We start from the raw sequence: 22,412 nt of genomic DNA, 5'->3' as shown, positions 1-22,412 counted from the left end.
CTGTGCTAATTTTATTTATGTCAGCATTTTGACATACCTGTTTTAGATGTCTTTTTAAAGGTATAAAATGCTGTAGGTACAGCCAGAGTACTTGCATCATTCTTCTCTTGCCAGAGATATATTCTTCCTCTTGATTTGTAATTCTAATATGCCCCTGTATCCATAAAGAACATGTAGTATTTTTATGATTTTAGTTTCAAGTAAATGTTACATAGAATATTGTTTTCTGTAGTTTGCTTTTTCATATTTTTGCTGTGTATCTAGATCTGTATCTAGGTGTGTATCTAGTTCATTTTAATATATGATATTTATAGTACAACTAAACCATAGTTTATCTATTTCCCTACTGATTATGACTTGGAACATTTCTATCTTTTTACTGTTCAAAATGTGTTATAACAGATGTCCTTGTGCCAGAATTTCTTCCAGGTGGATGCTCTAGATATGTACAACTTCAACTCTATAAAACATTGGTATAAGCAACTTGTAGCCACTAACACCTCTGTCATGCTGCCCCAATGTCATCATGGTGCCTTCTAAAGATTTCCATCGTTTTTTTTCATATTTAACTTTACCTGGAATTAATTTGTGTAGATGGAATAAGGGCTCTATCAATTACCCTAGCATTAGTTATTGAATATTCTGTCCTTTCTACACTGATATTGTCATATCAGGCGTATATAAAGGATTTGTTTCAGTGTGTGTGCGTAGCTGGGGTGGAAGGTGACGGTGGGGAGCCTCCTAGAATTCTGTGGAGTCACCAGACTATTCTCAGCCCCCTTTCCTCCCCCATATAGTTTAATTTCAACTTGAAACTCCTACAAAAAACCATCTGGGGATTTTGATCAGCATTGTATTGATTCTCTAAGACCTATTCAGGGACCTAGAGAATTGTCTACTCAAGAATGTTTGTGTGTTTGTTCCTCCACCTAGATTTCTTTAGTGTGTTTTGATGCATGTTTATACTTTTCTATGTAAAGGACATTCACACCTTTTGTTTTATTCAAGTTACCTTTGGTTTTTTTTGTAGTTGTATAAATGTTGTCTTAAAAACATTTCTTTTTTTCCAAAACTGCTCCTGTCGAGGTCTTTTCATGCTGCCAAATCCCAGGGGTCATTTCTCAGTCCTCATCTTTTTGATGTGTCCACAGCATTTGTTATGGTTGACCACACCCTGCCATGTAATTAGTAAAAATTTGTTATTGTGAAGTATATCATATGTATAAGATAGTTTTTGTTTGTTTGTTTGTTTGTTTTGCGGTACGTGGGCCTCTCACTGCTGTAGCGTCTCCCACCGTGGAGCACAGGCTCCGGACGCGCAGGCTCAGCGGCCATGGCTCACGGGCTCAGCCACTCCGCGGCATGTGGGATCCTCCCGGACCGGGGCACGAACCCGTGTCCCCTGCATCGGCAGGTGGACTCCCAACCACTGCGCCACCAGGGAAGCCCAAGATAGTTTTTTAAAAGATTTAATTTTTCCTTTTTGGTCACGGCACGCAGCTTGCGGGATCTCATTTCCCCAACCAGGGACTGAACCTGGGCTACGGTAGTGAAAGCTTGGAATCCTAAGCACTAGTCCATCAGGGAGCTCGCTAAGATTTAATTCTTTAGGGTGGTTTTAGGTTATACAACAAAATTGAGAGAAAGGTAGAGATTTTCCATATACCCTTATGTACCCCTTATTTCATAGCTTCCCCCATTGTCATCATCAGTCACCAGAGTGGTACATTTGTCACCAACGATGAACCGACATTGACACATTATAGTCACCTAACGTCCACAGTTTACTTTAGAGTTCACTCTTGGTGGTGTACATTCTGTGGTTTGGACAAATGTATAATGACTTGTTTCCACCATTGTTATTATACAGAGCATTTTCACTGCCTTAAAAATCCTCTGTGGTCTACTTACTTATTTCTCCCCACCTAACCCCTGGAAGCCACTGATTTTTTTTTTTTTTTTTTGAAGGGAACTGCAGCTCCTGCATTGTGGGTGGGACTCGTGGCTCATCTGTAGAGCTCCCCCTCCCCCTCTCCTACTTTTTTAAAAATTGAAGTATAGTTAATTTACAATGTTGTGTTATTTTCAAGTGTACAGCAAAGTGATTCAGTTATACATATATGTATATATGTATTCTCTTTCAGATTATTTTCTGTTGTAGGTTATTACAAGATACTGAATATAGTTCTCTGTGCTATACAGTATAGGTTCTTGTTGGTTATCTGTTTTATATACCAGTAGTGTGTATATGTTAATCCCAAACTCCTAATTTATCCCTCCTTATCCCCTTTGCTAACCATAAGTTTGTTTTCTATGTCTGTGAGTCTATTTCTGTTTTGTACATAAGTTCATTTGTATCATTTTTTTAGATTCCGCATATAAGTGACATATGGTATTTGTCTTTCTCTGTCTGACTTACTTCACTTAGTATGATAATCTCTAGATCCAGCCATGAAGCTGTAAATGTCATTTTTCATTCTTTTTTATGAGTAATTTCCATTGTGTATATGTACAACATCTTCTTTATTCATTCATCTGTTGATGGACCTTTAGGTTGTTTCCATGTCTTGGCCATTGTGAATAGTGCTGCTATGAACATACGGGTGCATGTGTCTTTCTGAATTAGAGTTTTCTCCAGATATATCCCCAGGAGTAGGATTGCTGGATCATATGGCATCTCTATTTTTAGTTTTTTGAGGAACCTCCATACTGTTCTCCATAGTGGCTGCACCAGTTTACATTCCCACCAACAGGGTAGGAGGGTTCCCTTTTCTCCACACCCTCTCCAGCATTTATTATTTGTAGACTTTTTGATGGTAACCGTTCAGACTGGTGTGAGGTGGTGTACCTCATTGCGGTTTTGATTTGCGTTTCTTTAATAATAAGCGATGTTGAGCATCTTTTCATGTGCCTGTTGGCCATCTGTGTATCTTCTTTGAAATTTCTGTCTTTTAATTGTGCATTTAGACCACTGACGTTAAAAGTGATTATTGCTGTACCTGGATTAGTATCTACCATATTCATTACTGTTTTCTGTTGTTGTCCTTGATCTTTGTTCTTATATTTGTCTTCCACTCTTTTTCTACCTTTTGTGGTTTTAATTGAGCATTTATTATGGTTCTGTTTTCTTTCCGGTCTTAGCATATCAATTATACCTCTTTTTAATTTTTTTTAGTGGTTGCTCTAGATTTGCAATATATATGTGTAACTAATCCGAGCCCACTTTCAAATATGCTATACCATTCATAAATAGTGTGGGTATCTTATAATATCAATAACAAAATAATCCTAATTCCTTCCTCCCATCCCTTGTATCACTGCTGTCATTAATTTCACTTATATATAAGCTACATAAGTATGTATGTATATGTACACATAAGATATATAGGGAAGCATACATAACTGAGTACACTGTTGCTGTTATTTTGAACAAATTGTTACCTGTAAACAGCTCATGGAGCTCAATATCAAAAAAACAAACAACCCAATTAAAATACAGGCAGAAGACCTAAACAGACATTTCACCAAAGAAGACATACAGGTGGCCAAGAGGCACGTGAAAAGATGCTCACCATCACTAATTATTAGAGAAACGCAAATCAGAACTACAGTGAAGTATCACCTCACACCAGTCAGAATGGCCATCATCAAAAAAATCTATAAACAATAAATGCTGGAGAGGGTGTGGAGAAAAGAGAACCCTTTTGCACTGCTGGTGGGAATGTAAATTGATACAGCCACTATGGAGAACAGTATGGAGGTTCCTTAAAAAACTACAAATAGAACTACCATATGACCCAGCAACCCCACTACTGGGCATGTACCCTGAGAAAACCATAATTCAAAAGGACACATGTACCCCAGTGTTCATTGTAGCACTATTTACAATAGCCAGGACATGGAAACAACATAAATGTCCAATGATAGGTGAGTGGATAAAGAAGATGTGGTACGTATATACAGTGCAATATTACTCAGCCATAAAAAGGAATGAAATTGGGTCATTTGTAGAGACGTGGATGGACCTAGAGTCTGTCATACAGAGTGAACTAAGCCAGAAAGAGAAAAACAAATATCGTATATTAACGCATATATGTGGAATCTAGAAAAATGATACATATGAACCTAGTTCCAGGGCAGGAATAGAGACGTAGACATAGAGGATGGACATGTGGACACGGTGGGGAAGGGGAAGCTAGGACAAATTGGGAGCTTAGGTTTGACATAAATACACTATCGTGTAAAATAGATAGCTAGTGGGAACCTGCTGTATAGCACAGGGAGATCAGCTCGGTGCTCCGTGATGACCTAGACGGGTGGGATGTGGCGGGGTGGGAGGGAGGTCCAAGAGGGAGGGGATATATGTCTACATATAGCTGATTCATTTCATTGTACAGCAGAAACTTAACAACATTGTAAAGCAATTTTACTCCAATTAAAAAATAATAATAAAAATAAAAGTTTTTATTTTACCTTCACTTCTTCCTTCTTCAGTGTTCTTCCCTTCTTTATGTAGATTCAGTTTTCTGATCCATATTATTTTCCTTCTCTCTAAAGAACTTCTTGCAAGGCAGATCTACTGGCAACAAATCCCCTCAATTTTTATTTGTCTGAGAGTCTTTATTTCTCCTTCATTTTGGAGGATAATTTTGCAGGGTACAGAATTCTAAGTTGGTGGTTTATTTCTCTCAACACCTTAAATATTTCCCTCCGCTCTCTTTCTGCTTACATGGTTTCTGAGGAGAAGTCTATGTAATTCTTATCTTTGTTCCTCTGTAGGTATGGTGTTCCTTTCCTCTGGCTTCTTTCAGGATATTTTCTGTATGTTTGATTTTCTGTAATTTGAAAATGACATGCTGACATGTAGTTGTTTGGGGCATTTACCCTGCTGGGTGTTTTCTGAGCTTCCTGGATCTGTAGCTCGGTGTCTGACATTAATTTGGGGAAATTCTTAGTCATTGTTTCAAGTATTTCCTTCTGTTGCTCCTCTTAATTCTCCTTCTGGAATCACCATTGTGTACATGTTACACCTTTTATAGTTGTCCCACAGACTGTGGATATTCTGTTCTGTTTTTTGGGTGTTTTTTTTTTTAAGTCTTTGTTCTCTTTGGTTTTGGGTTTTCAAGGGTTCTCTTGAAATAATACTCTTGCTCAGAGATTCTGTCCTCAAACATGTCCAGTCTACTAATAAGCACACCAGAGACATTCTTCATTAATGTTACAGTGAATATCTCCAGCATTTCTTTTTGGATCTTAGGATTTCCATCTCTGCTTACCTTGCCCATCTGTTCTTGCATGCTGTCTGCTTTCCCCATTAGAGCCCTGAGCATATTAATCATACTTGTTTTAAATTCCCTGTCTGATAATTCCAGCATCCCCACCATGTCTGGTTCTGATGCTTTCTCTGTCTCTTCGAAGTGTGTTTTTTTGGGGGCTTCCCTGGTGGTGCAGTGGTTGAGAGTCCGCCTGCCAATGCAGGGGACACAGGTTTGTGCCCCGGTCCAGGAAGATCCCACATGCCACGGAGCGGCGGGGCCCGTGAGCCATGGCCGCTGAGCCTGCGCGTCCAGAGCCTGTGCTCCGCAACGGGAGGGGCCACAACAGTGAGAGGCCCGCGTACTGCCAAAAAAAAAAAAAGTGTGTTTTTTTTTTTTGCCTTTTGATATGCCTTGTAATTCTTTCTTTTTTTGTTGTTTAAGGAAATAAGATTCTTTTTTAAAAAATAAGTTTATTTTTTAAATTTTTGGCTGCGTTGGGTCTTCGTTGCTGCACGCGAGCTTTTCTCTGGTTGCGGCGACCGGGGGCTACTCTTCGTTGCAGTGCGCGGGCTCCTCATTGTGGTGGCTTCTCTTGTTGCAGAGCACGGGCCCTAGGCGTGGGGGCTTCAGTAGTTGCAGCACTTGGGCTCAGTAGTTGTGGCTCGTGAGCTCTAGAGCACAGGCTCAGTAGTTGTGGCATACGGGCTTAGTTGCTCCGTGGCATGTGGGATCTTCCCCGACCAGGGCTCGAACCCGTGTCCCCTGCATTGTTGGCAGGCGGATTCTTAACCACTGCACCACCAGGGAAGTCCTGTAATTCTTTCTTGATAGGCGCACATGATGTACCGGGTGAAAGGACCTGCTGTCAATAGGCCTTTAGTGATGTGGTGGTGAGGAGTGGGCGAGTCCTGTGATTGGCGCTCTGCCTTGCGTTGAGCCTGTGCCTCTGGGCTGTGAACTTCACAGGTGTTTCAGATTCTTCCTCTCGCCTCAGGTGGAACAGGAGGACTCCAGGGGCCTGGAGTTGGGTGTTTCCCGCACCCCCCCCCCCAATTAAATTACTGAGTTTAAAGTCACTTGAAAGCATCCCCTGACTTCCCTGGTGGCGCAGTGGTTAAGAACCCACCTGCCAGTGCAGGGGACATTGGTTCGATCCCTGGTCAAGGAAGATCCCACATGCCGCGGAGCAACTAAGCCCGTGCGCCACAACTACTGAAGCCCACGCACCTAGAGCCCATGCTGCACGACAGGAGAAGCCACCACAATGAGAAGCCTGTGCACCGCAACGAAGAGTAGCCCCCGCTCGCCGCAACTAGAGAAAGCCCACGCACAGCAACAGAGACCCAACCCAAACAAAAACAAAAACAAAAAATCCTCAATAAAGAACTTAAAAAAAAGAAGAAAAGAAAGAAAGCATTCATTCCCCTCTGGTGGTTATGCTACCAAGTTGATATATGATTAGGTTCTATCACTTCATTTTATTTTTGATTTCTAGGGCTTGTTCTTTTCTTTTGACTTAATTTTGTTTCATAATGATGTATGATTCCAAACTCAAAGCTACAAAATGAAGAGGTGAACTCTTAGTGAACTCCAGCTTCCAACCCTGTCCCCTCTGCCCCGTTTCCTCCGTAGGAAACTATTGTCTTTAAAATCGACTCCTTTCTTGACCCTCTCTTTATCCCCTTACCCTGATTCATTTTCCTTTTATACATCTTATCACTGCCTGGTATTATTACCTTCTTTCACTACTAGAATGTAAGCTTCATGAGAGTAGTGACCAAAGTAAATGTGTTTCTCAGTTCCATGTAGGGCCATTCAAAAGGATATTTGTGATTATTTTTTTCCTTTTTGAGTATTTTGAGGTTACCATAGTTTATTTTATTTTTAAAAATTTATATTATTTGGTCAACACTGCTATTTCACATCAACACATATGAATTATACCTTTGCAGCCATGTAAAGGTCACACAGGGCAGTATGATCTAGTGGGTGTAGAGGCGACAGGCCCCTGTGTTCTGAGCTGTGCTCTATTCCCTTAGACGAGTGATGTCTGAGCATGAAGATGGCCTGTGGAATCTGTGTCCAAGAGGCCCCAGTTTCATGACATCTTGTTCAGCTACCCGTGCAAGACACAGGAGAGTGTCATGCAGGAGTGTGGGTGCTCCAGCATTAGAGTGAATTAGACTTCGGATACAGGCAGCTGTACTACAACGTGACACACATGTTCCTAAAAGTCACCACACCCTGCAAAGTAGTTTAGTAAAAACCACAGAGCTTATGGGCAAATTGGGATTAGGAGCACAACACTCAAAACCTTTGTCCATGGCACATGAAAAGGAACATGATAAAAACAGCACAGGTTTTGCACATGGTAAAAGGTGAAGAAATATGTATACACTGCAATACACTTACCCTGAAAAGAACTGATGTTGGCAGCCTGTGAATTCAGCTGGGTGCAGTGTTCCGTGCTCACCTGTTTTTACTCATGGGCAAAATCACAACATAAGCAAATGGTAAATTCGTACTGTGATCAGATTGTTTCCTAATAGTCATGTTGGAACAATATATATACATTTTTTAAACCGGTGGTATAGCAGAACTGACTGTATTTTTCTCTTTTCCCTTTAGATGATATGCTGATGGGCACTGCTGGCAGACGTGCTTCTAATGAGTTCTTGGTGTGTGGAGGGTATGTTTGCATATATTTCACTAAACATTTTTTCATATTTTTTGTGTGTGTGAGTAAATTATAGAACTCTGTGTTCTTGATGTAAAATTTACTTTGTTTCACAATCTATTCTTTAAAAACTTTTTAAATTGTGTTAAAAAACATAAAATCTGCCATCTTAACCATTTTTCAGTTTGAGTTCAATAATAGCATTAAGTATATCCACAATGTTGTGGAACAGATCTCCATATACTTATTTTTTTTAATATACATTTATTTATTTATGTATTTATTTTGGGCTGTGTTGGGTCTTCATTGCTGCACACCGGCTTTCTTTAGTTGTGTCGAGCGGGGGCTTCTCATTGTGGTGGCTTCTCTTGTTCCAGAGCACGGGCTCTAGGCGCACAGGCTTCAGTAGTCGTGGCACGCGGGCTTAGTAGTTGCGGCTCGCGGGCTCTAGAACACAGGCTCAGTAGTTGTGGCGCACGGGCTTAGTTGCTCTGTGGCATGTGGGGTCTTCCCAGACCAGGGCTTGAACCCATGTACCCTGCATTTGCAGTCGGATTCTTAACCACTGTGCCACCAGGGAAGTCCCTCTGTATACTTTTATATGGTTATATATTATATTGTTATATTTAGATCTTTAATCTGTTTTTAGTTGATTTTTGTATACGGCATAAGATAAGGGTCCAGTTTCATTTTTTGCATGTGGATGTCTAGTTTTCCCAGCACCATTTGCTGAAGAGACTGTCCTTTCTCCATTGAGTGGTGGTGGCACCCTTGTCATAAATCATGTGTCCATGTATGCAAGTGTTTGTTTCTGGGCTCTCTGTTCTGCTCTACTGGTCTATAGATCTGTCTTTATGCCAGTGCCACACTGTTTTGATTACTGTAGCTTTGTAATATGTTTTTTAAAAAATTTATTTATTTTTGGCTGTGTTGGGTCTTCCTTGCTGCGCGCAGGCTTCCTCTAGTTGTGGCGAGCAGGGGCTACTCTTCGTTGCGGTGCATGGGCTTCTCATTGTGGTAGCCTCTCTTGTTGTGGAGCACGAGCTCTAGAGTGCAGGCTCAGTAGTTGTGGTGCACGAGTTTAGTTGCTCTGCAGCATGTGGGATCTTCCCAGACCAGGGCTCGAACCCATGTCCCCTGCATTGACAGGCGGATTCTTAACAACCGCGCCACCAGAGAAGTCCTGAAATATGTTTTTAAATAAAAAAGTATGAGACCTCCGGGAATTCCCTGGTGGTCCAATGGTTAGGACTCAGTGCTTTCACTGCTGTGGGCCTGGGTTCAGTCCCTGGCTGGGGAACTAAGATCCCACAAGCCATGTGGCGCAGCAAAAAAATAAATAAATAAATAAAAAGAAGAAGTATGAGACCTCTAATTTTATTCTTCTTTTCCAAGATTATTTTGACTATTCAGGGTCCTTGCAGATTCCATATGAATTCTAGGATAGATTTTTTTATTTTTCTATTTATGCAAAAATTGCCGTTGGGATTTTTTTTAACATCTTTATTGGAGTATAATTGCTTTACAATGGTGTGTTAGTTTCTGCTTTATAACATAGTGAATCAGTTATACATATACATATGTTCCCATATCTCTTCCCTCTTGCGTCTCCTTCCCTCCCACCCTCCCCATCCCACTCCTCTAGGTGGTCACAAACCACCGAGCTGATCTCCCTGTGCTATGCGGCTGCTTCCCACTAGCTATCTATTTTACATTTGGTAGTGTATATATGTCCATGCCACTCTCTCACTTTGTCACAGCTTACCCTTCCCCCTCCCCGCCATTGGGATTTTGATAGGGATTGCACTGATCCATATAAAACACTTTGGGTAGTACTATTGACATCTTAAATACTAAGTCATCCAGTCTATGGAAATGAGATGTCTTCTTTAATTTCTTTTAGCAGTGTTTTGTAGTTTTCAGCATACAAGTCTTTTGTCTCCTTGGTTAGACTTACTCCTCAGTATTTTATTCTTTTTGATACTATTGTCGGTGAGATTGTTTTCTTAATTTCCTTTTGGGATTGTTCATTTTTAGGAAATGGAAATACAGCTGATTTGTGGGTGTTGATTTTGTATCCTGCACCTTTGCTGAGTTTGCTAGCTCTAATATGTTTTGGGTTTTTTTTACATGTGAAATCTTTAGAGTTTTCTACATTTAAGGTCATGTTATCTGTGAACAGAGATAATTTTACTTCTTCCTCAGTTTGAAAGTCTTTAATTTCTTTTTCTTGCCTAATTGCTCTGGCTGGGAATTCTACGTTGAATAGAAGTGTTGAGAGTGGCCATTCTTGTCTCATTACTGATCGTAGAAGAAAGGCTTTCTGTCTTTCACCATTGAGTATGCTGTTAGCTGTGGGCTTTTCATATATGACCTTTATTATATTGAGGTAATTTCCTTCTGTTCCTATTTTATTTAGTGGTTTTATCATGAAACGGTGTTGGATTTTGACAAATGCTCTTTCTGCATCAATTGCGATGATCATGTGATTTTTGTCCTTGTTCTGTTAATGGTGGTATACTGTAAATCCCATTTGGTCATGGTGTTTGATCCTTTTAAGGTGCTGTTGAATTTGGTTTGCTAGTATTTTGTTGAGGATTTTCACATCAAATTTCATCAGAGATATTCTCTAGTTTTCTTGTAGTGTCTGTGTCTGGCTTTGGTACTAGGGTAATGCTGAACTCATGGAATGAGTTGGGGAGTGTTCCCTCCTCTTCAAATTTTTGGAAGAGTTTGGGTGTTTGTGTTAAGTCTTTAACTGTTCGATAGAATTCACCAGTGAAGCCATCTGGTCCTAGACTTGTCTTTGTTGGGAGGTTTTCAGTTACTGATTCAGTCTCATTACTAGTAATGGGTCTGTTCACATTTTCTTTCTTCATGATCTAGTCTTGGTAGTTTGTGTATTTGTAGGATTTTTTCTGTATCTTCTAGGTTATCAGTTTGCTGGTAAGCAATTGTTCATAGTATTCTCTTAAAATCCTTTTTATTTCTGTGGCACTAGTTATGTCCCTTCTTTCCTTTCTGATTTTGAGTCTTTTCTCTTTTATCCTTAGTTAATCTTGCAAAGGGTCTGTCAATTTCATTGATTTTATTTTAAAAAAATAAACCAACTCTTAGCTTCCTTGATTTTTTTCTATTGTTTTTCCATTTTCTCAGTTTTCTTTACCTCTCCTCTAATCTTTATTATTTTCTTCCCTCAAGTGGAAGACAACCAGAATCTTAGAAAAAGAGTTCTGAATAAATCAAGATGCATAATCTGTATATGTTCTGCCATCTACCTCTTATTTCCTTCCTTCTGCTAACTTTGAGTTTAGCTGTCTTCTTTTTCTAGTTCCTTGGGGGATAGAGTTAGGTTGTTGATTTGAGACCTTTTCGAATGTGAGATACAGACTTCATCTTAGCACTACTTTGACTGTATCCCATAAGTTTTGGTACATTGTGTTTTCATTTTTCTTTTTCTCAGGTTATTTGCTGATTTTTTCCAAGATTTCTTCTTTGACCCATACGTTGTTTAAGAGTTGTGTTGCTTAGTTTCCATGTATTTGTGGATTTTCTAGTTTTCCTTCTGCTGTTGATTTCTAGTTTCTATCCTGTGTGATTGATTGGAAAAGATACTTTGTATGATTTAAATTTGTTAAGATATGTTTTGTGGCCTACCATGTGGTACATCCTGGAGAATGTTTCCAGTGCATCAGAGAAAAATGTGTTCTGTCAGTGGGGGGAGTGTTCTGCAGCATCTGTTAGGTCCTGTTGTCTGTGGCGCTGTTCAGGCGGTTGTTTCTTTATTGGTCTTCCATCTGGTTGTTCTATCCATGATTGAGGGTGTGGGTTCAGCCTGCGATTATTTCTGTAGAATTGTCTTTTCTCCCTTCAAGTCTGTTATGTATGTGCCTCATATGTGTGGTAGTGCTGATGTTTGGTGCATGAATATATATAATTCGTATGTCTTCCTGGGTAATTGACCCTTTTATCATTATATAATGTCCTTTTTTTGTTTCTTATAACAGCATCTGACTGTAAGTCTATTTTGTCTGATGTTAATGTAGCCACCCCTGCTCTCCTTTGGGTACCATTTGCATGGAATATCTCTTTCCATCCTTTCACTTCCAGCCTAACAGGGAAAGATTTATTACTGCCATTTTGTTACTTTTCTGTATGTCTTGTGGCTCTTTTGTCCCTCATTTCCTCTCTTACTACCTTTGTATCTTGTTGTTTTTTTCAGTACTGATATGCTTTGATTCTCATCTCATTTCCTATTGTGTATATTCTGTAGGTATATTCTTTGAGGTTACCATTGAGATTATATAAAATAATTTAAAGTTATAACAATCTATTTGAAACTGATAACTTCAATCACATATAAAAACTCTACTCGTATAGAGTATAAGAGTATACTGCCCCTCACCTTTATGTTACTGATGTCCCAGATTACATCTTTATTTAGTGTACCCATTAATATCTAGATTTATAATTTGGGGGTACTTTTGTCTCTTAGATTCTTTTTTTTTTAAATATTTATTTGTTTATTCATTCGTGCATGCATGCTGTGCTGGGTCTTAGTTGAGACATGGGGGATCTAGTTCCCTGACCAGGGATCCAGCCCAGGCCCCCTGCATTGGGAGCGTAGAGTCTTAACCGCTTGACCACCCAGGAAGTCCCTAGATTTTCTTTTTATTTAAATATGAAGTAATGGTTCCAAAGGTTCTAAAGTGACACTTTAGAAGATAATCATATTGTTTGTTTAGGTAACTAAATATATAATCTCTTTATCTCTGTAAGGTTGTAATTGGGCAAAAATGGGAGAGATTGTGGCTTTTTTAGAATTACAGAAGGGCAAAAGAAGGAAATAACTCATCTTTCTTAAGGCCCAGTACTGTCCCTGATGTTTTAAGGTATGTTGTAAATTGAATTGAAAGTCATCTAAGGACATGCTGTTTCTGAATTTATGAAAAGCAAGGAAAGAAACCAGCTACACTACAAAATGTGGACCTCAGATGGGTTATGTGCAGGGAGAGTCACACAGTGTATAGGGAGAGTCACACAGTGTATTTTCAGTCTGCATCAAAGTCCAAGTTCCTTGGGAATGCTTACTGCACTCATAACTTTGTAAACATTCCAGTCATCTCTACTCTTGAACTTCCTGTTCTTGTACCCAGCATATTTTCCTAGAAGTATTTTTCCTCTTGCATGAGGAGTGAAGAGCAGAGTGTGAGCAGATGAAGCTGCGTTTTGTGGCCTGTGGCTCTTCCTGTTGTTGCAGAGGGGCCTCTGTCCCCTTCTTCTTACAAGCCTTCCTCCTCAGTGTGCATGTGCAGACCAGTAGACTTCTGTAAAGGACAAGTGTGGTTTTTTTGGCTTTATGTATATTTTCAAGATGATCATTTCTTATTCACATTCAGAAGTGATCATTTGGCTTCTTATAGAATTTCCTCTAAATACCACCAATGCATCAGATGAAAGGAAAGTGGTCTCACTTGTATTTCTTTCCTTTTTCAATGAATGATGTCTGCAGGCAGTGTCAGCCCACTGTGTCCCCTCACAGCGCAGCCACCCCCATTCCCGTCCCTACTCAGATAAGGAACTACCAGCGCATAGAGCAGAACCTCACCTCCACTGCCAGCTCTGGCACAAATCTGCATGGCTCTCCAAGGTAAGCTAGCAGTTGCTTCCTTTCCCATTTTTTCTTCCTTTCTTTTAAAATTGTTGTTGTTGTGATTGAAACATCTGTTAATTTCCATGGTCGACTTAGACTCTTACGTATGTGTATAATGGAGATGTACAAAATTGAATAATAATAAATTTTTTTGTAATGGATCTATTTAAATGATATTTAAGCTTGGCTGGGTAATTAATATAGTATGAGATATATATATATATATATATATTTGTCCACAAGTATAATTATTTTTAAGAATTGAGGAAGAACTTGTTAAAAAATGAAATCTCACCAGTTTTAGCAGACTATGTACATATTATTTATTTCTCCCACATCCTAAAACCCCACTCAAGTAGAAAAGGAATGACAAAGGTATAAGCCCACAAAGACAAGTAAAACGAGAATAAGTATTGAGTGGGTGACCGCTTCCGATGCGTTTCTGGAAGTGAGAAAGAGAACAACGGAGGGGTGCCTGCTGTCGCCACCGGGCAGGGTAAGTGTGTGAGCAGGCGGGGCTCAGGCAAAACAGGGCAGCCGGAGTCATAGCTCAGGCGGGGTGGCCAGACGGAGGCGGACGGCTGACAGCAGGAAAGCTGCATCTGGAGGAAAGTACATGAGTGCAAAGAGAGGAAAACTTACATGAAGAACTAGTACCTCAGAGCTGGGTTAGAGACTGCATCTGTAAGTAAGAACGAAATGCTACTGAAGACAAGCGAAGTAAAAAAGACCTCTTGGACATTACAAAACAGAATAACTGAACTAAACAAAAGTAAATGTTGGAAGACAGAGTTGAGGAAATATTTGAAATAGATAATCAAATCAAGAAGATGGAAAGTGTGAATTAATAATAATCTTCAAGGATTAATTAGTTTAGGCATTCTAGAAAGAAAACTATAATAGCGAGGAAGAAAATTTCCAGGAAATAATTATGAAATTTTTTTCCAAAATTGGACGAGACAAGATTTTAGATTAAAAGGACCCACCAAAGGAATAGCTCAGTGAATGGAAAAGGATCCTCACCGTCTTGTGCGATGTAAATTAAGAAAACTTCTAGGAAGAGTATTTGGCAATACCTGTGAAAATCAGTAATGCATATATCCTTTGACCCATCAGTCAGCTTCTGGTAACTTATTCTAAGATATATATTCCTTGCCTGTGTATAAAATCATATGTATACAAAGTGGTTAGTTGTTATAATAGCAACGGATGAGCAATAAGCCCAGTGCCCACCAGTAAGGGACAGATTTATTCTGATCCATCTGTGACAGTGGAACACCTTCCAGAGAGAGTCAGGAAGCTCTCTGTGTGGTGAGGTAGGGCGGTTTCCAAGGTACATTGTGAAATGGAAAAAGCAAAGTGAATAACAGTGCACTAGCAGTGGTTCTCAAAGTGTGGTCTGCGGCTCCATTTCAGAGGGTCCATGAGGTGGAGACCATTTCCATGGTAATTCCAGGATACTGTTTGCTTTCTTCACTGCGCTGACACGTGCACTGTTGGTGTGAACGCTGTGATGGGAAAGCTGCTGGTGCCTCAGGACAGGTCACGGGAGTGGCTCCTGTTCTGCTGTTAGCCCTGGTCTCTTTACCTCCACACACTTGTAGTACCTAGGAGTGTCTTTAGTGAAACAGTGAAAGGTATTATCTCTCTTTGAAAATCTCCACCTTGAGTGGAAAGTAGGCATAAAGCACCTTTGCTGCACGTCGGAGTAGTGGTCCTAAGGAAAAGCCCTTGTATGGTTGTTTTCATTGTGAGCTGACTTTTAGCCACTTTTTCATGGAACACCTGGTGCTTGAGAGGACAGCTGTGGCTGTGGTGTTGACAGCCATTTTGTCAAAAGTGAACTAAGTTGGTGGTGATATTTTGATATGAATGTGACTTTTTGATATTGTATAATGCGTCAGTGTTCGGAATATCTGCATAACTCTGTCAACCAGTATTTTCCAAATGACCAAATTTTTAAAAAAGCATACATAGATATAAGATCCATTCCAAGTACAAGATATTTTTGCCAGAGAATGGAGTTTAATGGAACAGAGTACAAATTTTACCGATGTGGTTTCAGATTCCATATTGCAGCTGATCTTAGAAATGACCACTTGCTGAGTTTTGGGGTAGCATCAAAGAGGAGTGTCACAGTATCTGAAAGGCTACCAAAGTGCTCCTCCTATTTCCAGTTACAAATTTATAAGGCAGTGTTTTCTTCATGTACTTCTCCCAAAATAACACATGTAACAGACTGAATGTAGAAACAGTTATGAATACCCAACTGCCATCTCTTGAGCCAGACGTTAGAGATTTGCAAAATAATGTCATGCTTCTCAATAATTTGTTTTGGAAAATATTTTTCATAATCTTGTGTCATAAGTTTATTATTTTTAATGAATTAATAATTACAAAAATTTCTCAGTGTTAACTTCTAGTACCATAAAAATCAATAGATATAATAAGTTGCATAAATAAAAACTCTGGTATCTTCAGTAACTTTAAGAACATAAAGGGGGGCTTCCCTGGTGGCGCAGTGGTTGAGAGTCCGCCTGCCGATGCAGGGGACACGGGTTCGTGCCCCGGTCCGGGAAGATCCCACATGCCGCGGAGCGGCTGGGCCCGTGAGCCATGGCTGCTGAGCCTGCGAGTCTGGAGCCTGTGCTCCGCAACAGGAGAGGCCACAACAGTGAGAGGCCCGCGTACCGCAAAAAAAAGAATATAAAGGGGATCTAAGACAAAAATGTTGAAAATGATTGGTATGGAATCTATTACCTTTGTTAAAACAAGGTGAAAATAAGATTATATATTCAGTTTGCTTGTTTTTGAATTAAGGAACTCTGGAAGGATACATTAGAAACTAAAAATAATGGTAACCTTTTGAGCAGGATTGAGGAAGTGTTGGGAATTAGGTAGACAGATACAAGGATGGGAGGGAGACCTCACTCTGTATAATTTTATAGGTTTTATGTTTGTTGCATATCACTACGTTCCATATGTTTAAAAAATCTACTCCACGGCATATTGTTAGGAAGTTTTAGGAGAAAAGACAGAAATAAAGTCCTAGAACCTGCTGGTGAGGGAGTAATATTATTTTTCCCTTTAGATCTGCGGCGGTACGAAGGTCTAACACCAGCCCCATGGGCTTCCCCCGGCTGGGATCTTGCTCGCCGGTGCCGGCAGACGCAGTACAGGCGGTCGGACGAAGACTCTCCACGGGGTCTTCCAGGCCTTACTCACCTTCCCCTTCGGGTAAGGAGAATTTATAGCAGTTGTTTCCAACCTTTTTTCATTGTGACCAATGCGACATGACACTCCCTTTAGGAACACTGGCTCACGATGGCAGTGAGTCCCAGCTGGCTGGGAGCCACATCCCGCCCCTCCAACCCTACCCTTCTCTGATTCCCTCTTGAGAACCTCTGTATAACGCCATTAAGACCGCTGTCGGAAACAGGATGATATAAATGGGTCTTGCGGATAAAAAGCATCTCCACTGGGTTGGGCTCTAAACACAAACTCAGAATCCCTAGGTGAAAGTACATAAAATGCCTACCCTACTTGGCACTAGGAGTTAGGAGGATTAAAAGGCAGTAGAGTACGTGACAGCGCTGGGTTACGTCCACCAGAGGCCTTCCCGCTGCGGGGGCGACCGGGTGGCAGCTCCACTGCGGATCCTCCCACCTCTCCTGGACACCGCGGGGAGCAACACGGGGAGCTCGAAAACAGCCGCCCAAGGCACGCAGGGAGGCCACAGAACAGCCAATCCCAACCCAACAGGGAGACCTCGAACCACATTTTCAGGGGCTTAGCTAAGAGAAAACGCTCCCGCTTCAGAACACACGCGAGAGAGGCCAGGGCAACAGAGATCCAGAGTCCGTGAGCAGCGGCCTCCTAGCGGCGACGTGGGGGAGAACGGGAGCGGGGAGGGCAAGCGTGCACGCGCGCACACGCACGCGCGCACACACACGCACGCGCATCCAAAGGGGGAGGCCCCACCCCCTCCATCTCCGCCCCGGAGTAGGACTAGGAGGGAGGGGCGCGCCTCGGAAGCAGGCGGAGCGAGCGGGGCCGAAGCCTCGCCCAGCAGCCTCGGTTCACAAGGCGAAAACCACAGTGATAATGTTTTTTAAAAGTTAATGTCACCACTTCCCTGTGGCAGTGGTTTGGACACTACTCTTAAATGAAAAATCTTATTCAAGCAAAGTCTTGGCGTGTCCTCGCCCCCTCAGAGGCCCCCGGGCTCCCCGGAGTTTGTGGACGAGGCCCCAACACTTGCTCTCAGGGACGCGGCCCTCCCTCGGGGTCGAGTCTCTGCCCACTGCTCCGCCGCTGCTGGAGACGCACGTCTACTTGAGCGCCCGGAAGCCTTCCCCGCCTCCCACTCTTGCTAATTCGGGTTCGCAACGGTAGATGCAAAGAAGGGGGCTGCAGAAATGTGCACGGAGCGCCTGGGCAGCCGCTGTGAGGGAGAGCGGGTAGGAAGCAGGGACCGCAGGGCGCCCTTTCTGACCACCTTGTAGGCCTGACCCCCGAGGCAGAGGGCTGGAAGGAGGGGTGGGCAGGCTCTCGACGGCCAGTGAGTTCTGAGGAGCGTCCCCAGGCACAAGCCACCCAGAATCACCGTGACCCACACAGGCTGGGCCAGCCCGGGGGCAACCTCAGTGGGAGGGGAATGCGGCAGGTGGACGGGCAGCAGCTGGGGCCCAGCAGCTCCACGCCCGAGACCTCCGTCAAAGGTTTGCCTGGCTCTTACCCAGTCTCTGCCCTCCGGGCAGGTCCTACGGTGCTTTGATCTCAGCGTGCCCAGCACGCTGTGGCTTAGGACATGTGAGCTGAACTACATCTTCGCTAAATTGTGTCAACTGTAATGTACGATCTGTGCATGTGTCGCCTTTTCCATGCTATATTAGTTGTGAGCCATTTCTCCCTGCTTTACCCTTCCCTTCTTCACAGTTGGCACCATTCCTGAGCAGTTTAGTCAGTGCTGCTGTGGGCATCCTCAGGGCCAGGAATCCAGGAGCAGGAACTGGTCAGGTAGGAGATGGACTCGCAATGTTAATAGTTTAAATCCCATCGTAAGTGAATTCGAGATATGTTTTTCCAGTCTTAACAAACCAACAGAGTTTACGTGAAGTATTTTCTCTGCTCTCCTGCCTTTTATGCTAATGTGCTCTAGTGTATCATTGCCGGTTGGTTATCGCCTACGTATAGGATTCTTTTATGAGACTAAGTCCTAGGAATTACACAACTTGGCTAAACTCTGGTTGTTGTCCCACAGATAATGAAAATCAATCTAGAAAATGAAATTTCATTACTTTAATACTGGTTTTGATAAAAGCTACCAGTTAGCATCAGATAAAAAAAAACTAATGGATGTTTATTTGCTTTATTATATAAAATATACATGCCTGAAAAGATCTGCGCAAATCACACTTTGATAAGTCAAATTTTATTGTATGTGCATTTGAGGAGTTGGGCAGTTAAAGGAATGCTCTGTTACTTAGAAAAGCACTCTTGGGACGTCTCTGGTGGCGCAGTGGTTAAGAATCCACCTGCCAACGCAGGGACACGGGTTTGATCCCTGGTCCGGGGAAGATCCCACATGCCACGGAGCAGCTAGGCCCGTGCACTGCAACTACTGAAGCCTGCACGACTAGAGCCCATGCTCCGCAACAAGAGAGGCCTGTGCACCGCGACGAAGAGTAGCCCCCCATCTCTGCAGCTAGAGAAAGCTTGCGCGCAGCAGCAACGGCCTAACGCAGCTGCAAAAAAAAAAAAAAAAAATCAATCAGAGGTTTTTAAAGAAAAGAAAAGCACTCTTTTCTAGGTTTAGTGTTTCATATTTTGTGTTTCTTTAAAAATAAAGCTTGATTAACTTTCTCCGGATCATAACACTTTATCAGTGTTTATTTGTGTATGTGTACGTGTAGACACACATGTATGGCAGAACCCAGTTCTGAAAAGTGAAATGGTAGATTTAGGATGAGATAAGCCAGGAGTGGTTGGCAGCAAGAGCTCCTGTTTATTGCTGCCTGTTTGGGGAAAGGTGATGGTTATCAGCCACTAAGAAGGTTTGTGTGTCTTTAACGTTATTGGTGGTAGTTCAGCTTGCAAGAAACTCCAAGGAATTTGTAACTGGAGCCCCAGGCTTAGTGAATGTTAAGTCAGCAACAGCAGGGTTTGTGGGGGGGAATCCTCTTGTTGTAGCCAGCTGTTCATCGTATCAAGACCCCATCCCCCAGAGTCCCCTTAAGAGGCAATAATATCTGTGGACAAGTGTTTTCTTTGTAGAGAAGATGGACACTTTAGGTTTTAAATGAATTTCGTGAAACTGACAAAAATATGCGTATGCTTGTTATTTTTAGACAAAATCCAGGAAAAGTATATTATCTTTCTAATTTTCTTTCCAACATTCTTTTTTGAATAAAGAGCTATTCTAGTTTAGCTTGAAACGTTTCTTTTAGTTGCTATGTGAGAAAAGAGAATAATTACATTGATACTACACACATACATATCGATATAAAGAGTGAAAATCATCTCGTTCCATGTAGATTTTTGTTGTTTTCGTTGGCTTTACGCGCTCTTTAGCTCTCTGTGGTGCTGACTAGACGTTATGTTAATTGAGTTGTGTGCCCGCTGTTGGTAAAACAGCCGACAGACCCGTCGTCACTAACCCCTGTCTCCTGGGAGGGCCAACGGCAGTGTGCTTGTCACTGTTTGTAAAGGATGCCAAAAAATGTCTCTTGCCAGGTAAACAACTTTTGGAATATCTCACAGGAAACAAGACATTCACTGGAACTCTCCTTGAAGAGGTGTCTTCTTAACTCGCCAGTTTTTGCCCTGCACTTCTTCTTCCCTTTGGGTTAACGCTGTCTCTGTGTCCTCGGCAGGCTCTCCCGTGCCGCAGCCTCCGTCGCCCCAGCCACTCTTGTTGGGTGCTAGACTGCAGAGCGCCTCCACCCTCACTGACATCTACCAGAGCAAGCAGAAGCTCAGAAAGCAGCACTCGGACCCCGTGTGCCCGTCCCACGCCGGGGCGGGGTGCAGCTGCTCCCCCCAGCCCAGTCGGCCCGGCAGCCTTGGGACCTCTCCCACCAAGCACGCGGGGTCCTCCCCGCGGAGTTCCGACTGGTTCTTCAAAACTCCATTACCAACAATCATTGGCTCCCCTACTAAGGTGTGTTTATTAAGCCCTTTTGTAGATGTTGTGACTTTGCTAAATTAACATTTATTAACTGGGGCATTTTGTTCCGGGTGGTCAGCTGAGGTCCAGCAACGGACCACAGGAGAAATTGAAATAGAGAAGTTGGTTACTCACCGGTCCTGGAAGAAGCACCCAGATGCCACACGGGGAAGTCAAGTCAAAGTGCAGAGAGAGACAGGACCTGGGCACATGCCTTCATTAGGGTCTGTGGGTGGAGTGCTCTGGGGTTCCCGGGCCAAGACTGGATGGGTCAATCCAAACCAAAAGAGCAGGGTTCTGATAAGTTCCATGGGGGTCTTGTCCAAGGGGCACACAGCGGGAAGGCCCTGGGAGACGGGGGGAGATTACCAGGCCTGTCAGGGAAGTCGTATCCGGAACATACATTTATTTGCGACTCTGTGGGCTGCTGTCTAGGGCGTGTGCTTGTACGAGGGGCTGGTGTCAATTTAAGGTCCCTGCAGGCCGCATAGCCAAGCACAGTGGATGTGGAAGCAGCAATACCATGGAGTAGCTTAACTCTCAGTAGTAGGTCATGAACTAGTATCATAAGTACTTTATAGGCAGCATTCAGGAAGAGGATAGCTGCAATTTAATCAGCACCTGCCGTGTACCAGGCAAAGTGTAAGTCCTTTACTTGCTGAATGCTTTATATACACGTTCCCATTTAAGCCTGAAAAAAGGAAACAGGCCTAGCGTAAATGAACTGTCAAGGTCACAGAGACTGGAAGCAGAAGAGCCGGAATTTGAATCCAAGACTGACAGAGTCTGGAGTCTCTGCTCCAGCTACTGTGCCATGAGCCTGACGGTTCTGAACATTCCTACATCATAACAACCAGTTTACATGTGTTCCCTTAGACCACGGCTCCTTTCAAAATCCCGAAAACGCAAGCGTCTTCCAACCTGCCAGCCTTGGCCACTCGCCGCGGGCCTTCTGAGGGGCAGTTGAAGGATGGGAGTGACCCACGGGGATGCTCTCACTGTCTCTCAGTACAAGGAGGGGAGAGGCACAAGTCCGAGCAGCAGGTCAGGGCAGCGTTTGGCAGGTAAGAGACGCCATTTCCTTCCAGCCCTAAACATGGAAACTGTAACAGTGCATCCATTCCTATCATAAAACAACCAGACCCGATTAGCAGCTGGTTTATGCCAGTGGTTAATGACACTGTACACGTGTAAGGAACTGCATACACTTAGAATCTCTGAAAACCATAGCTGTTGCCTATACCTGTGGGAGTCCAGAGCTCTTCCTGAGTTTCCTGAGTAGTCTGTTTCTGCCTTTTTGTTTATTTTGGGTATTGAAGTTTATCTCTACCTTGAATTGTTTGGTCTCAATTTTTTGTCTCCTTGTTCTCTGACTTTCCTTTAACCCTTTTATGGCTTGGCTTAAATCACCCTTATTACTGATAAGTCTGGATTTTTTAAAAGTACACATTTACGTTATTATCATTCTTCTTTTTAGATCTGTCAGTACTGGGAAATTATCAGATCAACCAGTAAAAACACCTTTAGGTGGACATCAGGGCAGCACGGACAGTTTAAATACAGAACGACCAATGGATATAGGTAAGAGAAGTCCGGTTTCTTTTTAGGCAGGTAATCTGTTTGTTAACTTTCCTATTGCTGCTGTAACAAATTGCC

General features: G+C 42.4%; 1 protein-coding gene across 10 annotated transcripts in view; it reads left to right on the top strand.

Annotated features, from left to right (window-relative positions):
* ULK2 (unc-51 like autophagy activating kinase 2) overlaps window positions 1-22,412 on the top strand; it is a 66,519-nt gene that overhangs the window by 31,075 nt on the left and 13,032 nt on the right. For 8 of the 10 annotated variants that reach the window (XM_019944206.3, XM_019944202.3, XM_019944203.3 and 5 more), the window contains 7 exons: window positions 7,887-7,947; window positions 13,448-13,585; window positions 16,680-16,825; window positions 18,527-18,607; window positions 20,464-20,750; window positions 21,633-21,820; window positions 22,234-22,337. In XM_019944206.3, the coding sequence (XP_019799765.2) occupies window positions 7,887-7,947; window positions 13,448-13,585; window positions 16,680-16,825; window positions 18,527-18,607; window positions 20,464-20,750; window positions 21,633-21,820; window positions 22,234-22,337 (1,005 nt within the window). The remainder of the gene's footprint in view (window positions 1-7,886; window positions 7,948-13,447; window positions 13,586-16,679; window positions 16,826-18,526; window positions 18,608-20,463; window positions 20,751-21,632; window positions 21,821-22,233; window positions 22,338-22,412) is intronic. The other 2 variants (XM_019944205.3, XM_019944204.3) reach the window with 2 other exon arrangements.

The sequence above is a fragment of the Tursiops truncatus genome, chromosome 20 (genome assembly GCF_011762595.2).
Source record: "Tursiops truncatus isolate mTurTru1 chromosome 20, mTurTru1.mat.Y, whole genome shotgun sequence".
Lineage (NCBI taxonomy): Eukaryota > Metazoa > Chordata > Mammalia > Artiodactyla > Delphinidae > Tursiops > Tursiops truncatus.
Note: the sequence above shows the minus strand (reverse complement) of the source record. Positions and strands in the feature narration are given on the sequence as shown.